The sequence below is a fragment of the Myotis brandtii genome, unplaced genomic scaffold (assembly GCF_000412655.1).
Source record: "Myotis brandtii unplaced genomic scaffold, ASM41265v1 scaffold902, whole genome shotgun sequence".
Taxonomy (NCBI): Eukaryota; Metazoa; Chordata; class Mammalia; order Chiroptera; family Vespertilionidae; genus Myotis; species Myotis brandtii.
The window spans coordinates 1073112-1083264 of record NW_005371709.1 but is presented as its reverse complement, the minus strand read 5'-3'; the positions used below and the strand labels follow the sequence as shown (position 1 = coordinate 1083264).

Sequence of the window (10153 nt, the reverse complement as noted above, 5' to 3'; positions counted from 1 at the left end):
ACCTTCCCTTTGGCTAGAAAAACCCAATGAAACCATTTAACTTAAACGTTTTTTATTAGGAACCAGGGGATTGAGCTGCTTATCCCTCTCTAACAGTCGAGAGCAGGTCATCAGGCCCAGGATGGAGAGGTTGTCCACGTGCTGTGGTGTGCTTTGTTGCACTTGCTTAGGGCCTGGAAGGAAAGGTGGCGCATCGGAGGTTGGCAGTAACTGGTGTTAGCCAAAACACCAACAGCCTGGGGAGAGCCTTCTACTTTCCTTCCAACTCCACTCAAGGCTGGAGCATGCCAGGAGACAGAGAATGCGGCTGGAGTGAGTAGAGCACAGCAGTGTTGTCTGAACCCCCAACTTCATTCAGTGCTACTTCACTTGCCTGCCCTCCACTCTTCTTGCCGTTTAGTGATCAGGTATTTGAAGAACTCATACACAGACCATGCGATGGCTGTGGAGGGAATCTGGTAAATTACTCTCGCTTGCACCCCTCGGAAGTAGGCGGTCACACCACCTACTTGATATACCGTCCTGAAGGCACTAGCCATGCCTGTAATATGTCCTGTGAAGTTTGAGTTCAAAGCCAGGGATTCCTGGGTGTTGAGCAGTGTTTTGCAAACGTCCAGTGGGGTTGTGACAGCGGCAGCTACAGCTCCTGCACAGGCTCCGGAGACAACATGGGAGCTGGGGTTGTACCGTCTCTGGGGGTTAAAGTGCTCCTGCAGGAATTCATAGGTCATGAAGTGAATGGCTTGGAAGGGAACGTTCATGGTCAGCTGGGTGGTGTAGCTGCGGTAAAAGGCTCCGGCCCCTTCATTTTGCCACACTGCCCGTACACAGTCTGTCACCCGGTGGTAAGGTGAGTTGTACATCTGCATCCTTTGCTTGACCACTGGCAATGCCATCAACGAGAAGGAAGAAACGGCGACAACAACCAACCGGTGAGCAAGTGTCCAGATTCAGAGTCCCAGGGGAGCGGATCAGCCAATGGAATGGAGACAGAAAAAAATATGAGCGAGCTGTCAGCCTGATAAGGTTTCCCTTCTTTGAGAGAAGGGGATCTGAGAGGGTTTGCAAAAAGCCCAAAAATAACGGACCCACTTTCAGCAGGATTTCTTTAAAACCAGCTAAATAACACCTAAGATAGAGGGTTTCCTTGAAATAAGTAATTACCTATCATTGTATCATGATTATGTTACCTTTTTGTAACTCCCGAAACAAGAAATGACTTGGTGGCAGTGAACACAGTGCATCCTCAGGTACTACGAGCACCTAACTCTTACCACATGAGGATGGTTATACCTCCCACAGGAGAAGAGTACTACCAGAAAGAAAACAAAATTCCTAGCCAAGAGGGTGGCTTCAGTTTCCAAATATGTATCTTCTACTCCCTCAGGTAGAACTACATGGTATGAGCTCTGTGGATCTTCACTTTAGTTTTGGCCCTTTGCACACCATGGCCTTGCCCAGACAGGCAAAGAACTGGAAGTTAAGGAACATGGCAATTATGCTATCCCTTCATATTTGCTTGACTACCTCATCATCCAACTAAAATGCCAAGATCCAAGTCACAGTGCAGGGACTGAACTCTACAATTCACCCTTTCATTCCTATCTCAACGATCTTTATTCCAACAAGGCAGTATTTTCAAATGTGAAAATCCATCTTGATCTCTTTGAAGTGAAATAATCTGCTAATATTTCAGATGAGATCAATTGCACTAAAAAGGGGACTTCCAAGAAGGCCCAGAAACAGGCTAAGTAGAGCCATATCTTTTTCCAAGGAAGCCCTAAAGATGAATTAAACTCAATGAATATGCTACCAGTCCAAGGGGCTCTTCCTAAATTCGGACATGGACGGAGCACCCTCTAGTGGTAAAACAAGGTAACATGGCAGGATTTCCCACCAAAACTCAGGTGTTTCTCAGCTTTCTTCTGCAAACCAGAAATAATAGATGCAGATGCAGGTGCCCACAAAGGGAAAGTTTGAGAAATGATTACCTTCAGCTGGATTCATGGCTGCATCATGAAGTAATGTAGCTACACACCCGGCCGCACCTGCAAAGGAGAAAACAACTGCCACATGTAAGGTCTGGAGAGGGCGACTGATTCACTGAGGCTCAGAGTGAAGGGAAGTGGCTGTGCTAAACCACAGTGGGGTGAGGGAATGCTAAGAGCCAGTTCAAAAGATGGGAACCTACTGCTCCTAAATTCCTGTTCTGAGAAATGAAGATATTTGTTCCCACCAACTTAGTAAGGTCACCAATGTACTTTCCACATCTAGAATACTAAGGGCAGGAAGAATCAAAGAAAATGGCCCAGATTTTATCAATAAAGATTCCAAGAATAGGCCCTGGCCAGGTAGCTCAGTTGGTTAGAGCATTGTCCTGATACGCCAAGGTTGGGTGCTCAATCCCCGATCAGGGCACATACAAGAACCAACCAATGAATGCATTAAGTGGAACATCAAATTGATTGTTCTCTCAAAAATCAATTTTTAAACTTTCTTTAAAAATTATGGTTCCAAGAATAAATTCACTTCATGCCCCAAATAGGAAGCAGATACACTGCTGCCAAGGAATGCCAGCGCATCAACTGCCTCCAGAGGGGGGAGGACATGAGGGGCAGGTGCCAGATCGTCACCAAAGAATCTCACCTTCTATCCCGATGCCCCTATGCAGCCCAAACTGCCTCCAAATCTTAACATCTGTCCATCTACCTTTCTTCGAGTCCCGAACTACCATATTCCTCACCCTCTGCTCTCTACACTCATTTTGGTTTTTGGGCGATCCTCAATCTCCTGGCTGCTACTGGAGATTCCCTTACTTCCATAACTTCAACCCTCTGGTTTCTCCATACAGAAGTCCCTTGGCCCCACCCCCATTCACTTGTTGAGGTCTTGTCATGTCCTCAATGACAAAAACTGCCACTAGTCAGTTGGGATCCTGAAAAGGTGAGGCGAAGAGCTGGGGCTCCATTAGTGTCTTCCTTGGGTGGCTGGGTCACCTCCGATCCTGCTGAGGAGCAGGACACCACCCGACTACCAAGAATATACAACGGGGTAGTTCAGTGTGTGTCTCCACATTACCAGGGCATTAGCAGTTGATGCCAGGGAGATGATGAGGAAAGAGTCAAGCTGGTAGGTAAGGGAGGATATTGTAACCCTTTGTTGAGGTGCCCCAAAGGAGGGGTGGGGTTGAAGCGGCCGGTTGTCTGAGAACATCAGGTTTGGAAGTCCCTCCCCTATAATCTGGCCTACCCCAGCCCAAAGCTTCAGCTCCAAACCATGCTGAGACTGGAAAGCATTGATAGCAGCAAAGCCCAAAGAGTTGGGAAAATGGGGGAACCAGCACAGGAAGGCTCAATACCATTGGCAATATGGCTATTGCCCCCAGGATGGATTACATCACTCAATGTCTTTTTTAATTTTTCGTAGCAGGCAAAATAGAGGGCATGGGCAGGCCCTGCGCCTGTTGCTGTGACATTCAGCCCCCGCATGGGCCTCCACAGGCCCTCGGTTCTTATAATCCTCCAGAGAGCCTCCAACACATTGCGATAGCGGGCTGCTGGGTCGGGCTGTAGGCTCTGCATTCGGGTCTGAAATTACAGAAAGAAGAAGTGCAATGTCAGTAATGCCAAGTTCTCACTCAACCTCAACATTCAGGCTTTAGGCACTATGCAGATCTTCTTTGTGGCATCAAGCCGGTGGGCAGGAGTGATACCTGGCATCCAGTTTTGCTTGCTTCCAAATTTATATCCGATCTTTCTAACCCTTGGACCTTTCTTTTTCTACTCATTTATGACCCTAAGAACAGAATAACATTATTTTCCCCGAGAATATCACCCCTTGGTAAGTGTCCTGGAACTCCAAAGTGATTCACAGCCCCAGCAACAAATATCAAGCCTGTGTTTCAGATGTTTTTGCGCCTTAATAACTCAGGCTAAGAACTCTACAAATGGATTCTAAAGTCAAGTATTTATTGTCTACACATACTGATGCATTTCTGAAGATTGATCGTAGGCCTCCTTCCTGACCAAATACTACACTGACTAATGAGATGATGATGGCTCATCTTTTGATAAAACTGAGATTTGATAATCTGACTTTTTCACAGTGTTTGGCATTGGCAGCTGGGTCTGTAAGATCAAATCTCGGCAAAAGTAGCATTCCTAATAGATACTGCTCTAATTTCCTGGGAAGAAAGTTTACCCTGAAACTATGAAGTTGGAAATCAACCTAGTCTCTAAAATTAAAGAGGCTTTCAAAATTCTAATCTAAATTGACCAAATCCCCAAACTGGCATCAGTGAATAAAATCAGTCTCTGTAAAATATAATCTTTGGAACCTCCAGAGGGTTCAAAGACTGGAATGAAAGTTTATGGTAGATACATTTTTTCTTTTAACTTCTGTTACATGTAATACCATGGACAAATCCAACAAGCATAATATTAAATGAAGTAAGTCAGACACAAGAGTGTATATTGTATGATTCCATTTACCAGTATATGAGTCTGTCAATGTACCAGTAAAAAAATGTCCAAGCTTGTAGAGAATTTTTTAAGAGGTTATTTGAGCCAAACTGACAACATATGCCAGGGAAGGAAGCAAGATCTCAAATGTTCCCAGTAGTCACTTTGTATGATATTCCTTGGCAAAGTTTTATTAAAATTTGGAAAATGAATCTTATTTGAAACACTTCCCAAAAGAGGAAGTTTCTCTGAAGGTTGTATCTCTCAATGAAGATCTCTTGTCTATTAATCCATTTCAAGATTAAGATGGCACAGGGACTCATAGAATATAAAATCAGTATCTAGTGCCTGGAACACAGTAGGCACCCAAAATGTGTTTGTTGAACGAATAAGTGAAAGACTTAATGAATCTTAGCTGTGTCTGCACCAGTTCAAAAAGTAGCAAATCAGCCACTAGTGAGCCAGTAGGGATAACTAAAGCCCAAGTACAGTTTAAATTCCTACTTCAATCTAATCACTGATTGAATCTGCATTTAAAAGCTTGAACCTTCCTGTTGGCCATTTAGAACCCAAGAGTAATGCCTTTCTCAAGAGCATGGGAGAAAAGAAACTAACTGAATTAACAGAATCCAGATTAACAGGTCCTAGTTAGCCACAAGCAATCCACATTCCTCTATATTATTCCTCTATTTTCACATTCCTCTATTTTCCTGCCTGCTACCAACAAAGAACTGGAAGCTTGAAAGCTTAATTACTGTAAGTTCAATCAAAAATACACAGTATAACAACACATTTGTTTCCACTTCTCAAAAAAAAAAAGGAACTCTAATCCAATATAGGGTGTGCTTACTGATCTTTCACATCACCCAGGGGCATAAAACCCATCAGATGAATTATTCAGAGAGACTATACGTCTTTGTTGGCTATGGCTACTAATAGATAAATTGGGCCCAGTGGCTTAACAATTATGTTTCCATATATTTGTTTGAAACTGATCTTGTATAGGGAGAATGTTCAGAAATTGTACTGCTTTACTGGAGTCAATAGCATATTTAGGTAACCAGTCTACTTTTTAAAAAATATATTTGTACTGATTTCAGAGGAAGGGAGAGAGAAGAAACATTAATGATAATGAGAGAATCGATTGGCTATCTCCTGTACACCCGCACTGGGGATCAAGCCTGCAACCCAGGCATGTGCCCTGACCAGGAATTGAACCATGACCTCCTGGTTCATAGGTCAATGCTCAACCACCAAGCCACACTGGCTGGCCTAGGCAACCAGTTTTGAAAGATCTGGCCTCAGAGGTAAGACCTTTGAAACCTGGAGGTAAGCCACTCTGAATATTTTACACACATCTAAACCTAACTCACAATTCTAATTCAATGAAAGTAAGCCCTTATAAAGAGGACCCAGGCATAAGTTTGCCAATTATAAAAATGAATATATTTTTCCCAAATGTGTGGGCCAATAAATCTCTACTTTGGAAAAAGATGAAATCTCTAAAAATTAATAGCCTTCAATATAAAAATCCCGGCTTTGAAGAAAAGCCAAACAAACTATTAGGGAGATCAGTGGTTTGGTAAGACAAGCCACATTTGAGTCAGAAAGCCTGAGTTTAAGCCCCAGCTTAGCTAAATGTGTGGTCTTGGGTATGTCAACCTTTCTGAGCTTCAATATTAAACATAATACTGCATAGTCTATAGCATAAGATTAAGAATGGCTGGCTCACAGAGCTGTTGTGAGGATTCAAAGATTTAAGGCATGTAAAAGCCATTGGTAATTTATAAGGTATTAGAAATAGGCTTTTTATTGTTTTCAGATATGGTTCTCAGAAATATTAGTTCATATCTTAAAATTTACAGATCATGGCAGTGTTGTAAATTGTATGTCATTCCACAAATATGCATGGACAACTAACTGGTCCTTAACCACTAATAAATCAAGTTTAATTTAGTTTTTTGTTTTTTGTTTCATTTTAAAGCTTCTCTGTGCCCTGGCTGATGTGGCTCAGTTGGTCGGAGTGTCATGCCATATGCTGAAAGGTCTTGGGTTTGATTCCCAGTCAGTGCACAGATCTAGGTTACAAATTTGACCCCCAGCCTGTCCCCAGTCAGGGAGCATGTGGAAGGCAACTGATCGATATTTCTCTTTCACATTGATGTTTCTTTCTTCTCTAAAAATCAATGAAAAAGTCCTCAGATGAGAATTAGCTTCTCTGTAGCTATAATTATATGTCCAGCTTTTAATCCGTAGGCCATGTTTAGGAACCAGCACTACTGTGAAATTCTGTGCTTTACTTGGTTCTGGAAATCTGCTTTTGAGATGCTGTATGGAAGGCTTGGGAGTCACACTGGGTTCAAATCATGACTGTACCACTTAAATTATATGACCTTGGACAAGTTACTTAACTTGCCTCCTTTTCTTCATCTGTAAAATATTGAAAATGGTGTCTACTTCATGAAGTTGTTTCAATGATTACATAAATAAATGAATATAAGGCATGTCAGATAGTGCTTGGCAAGTAAGAACAGTTGCCATTTATTGAATATTTATTGTTATTATTAGATGCAAGAAAATCAAATACGCAAATGTTTCCATTTCTTAATCTTTCATCAAATGTGCATAGATATCCATTTACATCTGGAGTTTAGAAAAACGCCCCTCTAACTTATGGGAGTAGATTATTTGCTTCACTATTACAGAGCCAAAAAGTGGCACCTTGGTGACTGGTGGGTACTTTGCCAGATGGTTTTGAGAAGAGTTCTGTCTGCTTTGAGTTGCAGAGCCTATCCCTATAGATAAAGCCTGGTACTTGCCTCCCAAAAAAGGAAAACTGGGATTTATTTGGGTTCTCAAACTATCCTATGACTATGGAAATAGTTGGCTGAATAATTATGGCCTAGCAAGGCTATGCTGACTTCCCATGGTCCTTCCCAAGGACATTTTAAGTTGACTTGACCCAGATAAGTGGCTGGGGGTACACAGGGTTGCACGGCAAGAAGCAATGTCAGCTTTCATTTGCTAATACTGTGGGTGCACTAGAGGCTCCAACACAGATAACTGCCTCCAGCCTTAGGGTACAGTTGGGTAGCTCTTCTTCACTACCACTCATTTATGGTAAAGAGGAAGAAGAGCTGCCAGGGACAAGTGAACTGTGAAGCCTTTTCTGAAGGAAGAGGTTTGAATTTTACTTTCATGTCTGCACAAGTCTTTAACATACGTCCTGACACCAAATCCTACTGATCTCACCTAGTTCTTCCCTCTAGTCATTTAAGTCCCAGCATTAATGACAAATGAAAATGATTCTTCTAAAGTAGTTTTTGTGTTTTTGAAGACTCTTTAGCATTTTTCTTCCAGATTAAAAAATTATTTCTTTTAATGTAGGGCAATGAGGCATGACTATAATGTTGTATGACTAAGTGAAAAAAAAATTCTAAAGCTTATGTAAATGAGTAAGAACTGTTCTTCAAAAATAACTGTAGTTACCTTGGAAGGCTAGAAGTGACTCCTGGCAATGCTGTGGTTATGCAAAACATTTCTGGCACTCTTCTTCAGAAGGGGTTCCCTCAATGGATTTCTCAGTCTAGGAGTTCATAGGTCTCCTAGCTTTTTGGTCCCACCTTATCTTTGACCCTAATCAGTATTACACATTTTGACCTCCCACCTTATCTGACATGCTTGATTCTGAATGGTCTCAGTTACTAACAATTCAATTCCATTTTGTCACAGGACAAAGATTTGCCCCATTAGATTTGCCTGCTCCAAATATTCTAAAGGCATTTCTAACAGAGGAATTTGTAAAATGTTTACAATAGCATTATGTAAATACATGGAGTAAGTAGTTATAATATTTCTAAGTTAGTTACATTGCATTGTATCTTTCAAGTCATTAAATAATTTCATTGCATTCCTTGATCTAGTTTTCATTTGATACCTAGCCTGAAACAGAGCACCCTAGACCCTGCTCTTCACTCACAGTCTAAGTATAGTGACGTTATTTTGCAGTTAGATCATATTAACTTTTGGATATACAGCACTGACAATTCAGTCATTCAGCCTAGCCTCTATTACATAAGTGTCTGAATCTTTTTCATTTGTAGTTATCCCATTTACATTTCAATATTGTTAGAGCATTAACCATCTTCTTACTCCTCTCTGGGGGATTTTACTGTTTATTTCTATTCCTCCCCATTGACAAGGGCATTTAAAATTCTAATGTCCACTTTAGCCAAGGGCATTCACCCTTTCAATGGGGATGGCCCCTGTTAGGAGTTACCTTTGCAATGTACTAGAATCCTACTACCAACTCGGTGTCATCCACAAAGCTTACTAAGCCCTTTCCCCATTTCCGCATCCACATTACTAATGAAAACATGAAACGGCACTGGAACCAGGGAAAAGCAGAAGAGACAGACTGCATTTCTCAAACTGATACCCTCCTTTCGAATATATAACCTTTTCCTTATTTGAGGCAAAAGCATGCATCAAAGAGCTGACAGGATATTGTTTGACTATACCCTTAACATGGACAGGAGGCACCCGTCTCTGTCATATTTATTTCAAGAGACGCCCCTCAAGTTTACTTCTCAATTTAGTTCTCACTTCTTTTAGTGGCTGGTACCTTAGCTCATGCACAATAACTGTAACGAATAACCCGTTTCCCCTCTTCGCCCAGCTTTCTTCAGAAGGACCTGACTTCTGTATCCACTAATCAGCCTGCGTAATTTCACCCAAATCATGCCCTCGAATTGAGCCCATATAATCTTCTTCACACTTACATCCTACATCCTCTTTCTGATACCGTAATGCTTCCCTCCTAGGCCACTTTCCCCCTTTGGTCAACTCCAGATGGCTCAAGAAATACACTGTCAGCTCCATCTCTCAGTTGGGAGCTGATGTGCTCCCTGCATATAGGACACAATCCTGATCGCAGCTCAGTCTTCATGTTCAGGAAATAGGTGGGGTGTCGCGCTTGCTGCACAGAGAAACCGAAACCTCTTTCCCACGTTACTTCCAGTCTGGCACTCTGCACAATAATTCCCAATCGCTCCTCGGTTACATGGATTAAGTAAACCTTTTATCTAGCTGAGAGGCCCCAGATTCTGATCCCTGCCCCGTCACTTTTGGGGGGAGACACAGCAAGGAGCTTGTAAAAGCGCTTGACCTCCCAGCCGCTAAGGGTCTGGTGCATGCCCGTTGGCTTCCCCTTAATCAAGTCAGGAGCGCTTAGCTGTTCTCATCCCCTCCCACCCTATTCCTGCTACATCCCAGCTGAGATCCAGGGCTTGGGCTGACGGGTTTTCGTTCCAGCGTCCCGAGTCCCGAGTCAGATCTCACTGACGGGTACCAATGGGTCCTGGGTCCTGGCTGGGGTCAACTCCCAGCCGGGACCTTGCTTGCATGGAGCATCGGTCGAATTGTGTGCTGGTGGCAGAGCCAGGAAAGAACTCATGTCGGCTCCGGCTCCGGCTCTGGGCCTGGATCCCGGCTCCGGACTGGACCCCGGGGGCGGGTCAGCCCTAGGTCGGGTTCGGAGCCGGTTCGAGTCTCACCTTGACGCAGTCGATAGGGTACATCACGCAGTGCTCCAGAATCCCTGCCACGGCGCCCGCCACCATGTGCGTAGTGACAGTGGCTCCAGCTGGCAGCGCCTCGTAGTCCGGGCCGGAGTCCGGATCCTGCCGCACCGG

At 43.2% G+C, this 10153-nt stretch overlaps 1 protein-coding gene across 1 annotated transcript; it reads right to left on the bottom strand.

Moving 5' to 3' along the window:
* Positions 1–35: 35 nt before the first annotated feature.
* SLC25A28 (solute carrier family 25 (mitochondrial iron transporter), member 28) lies at positions 36–10153 on the bottom strand (the record flags this gene model as incomplete). The annotated part of the gene is made up of 4 exons (XM_005885456.2): positions 36–883; positions 1992–2048; positions 3359–3587; positions 10016–10153. Coding segments are annotated over 4 exons (942 nt in total), but the record flags the coding sequence as incomplete, so codon positions are not given.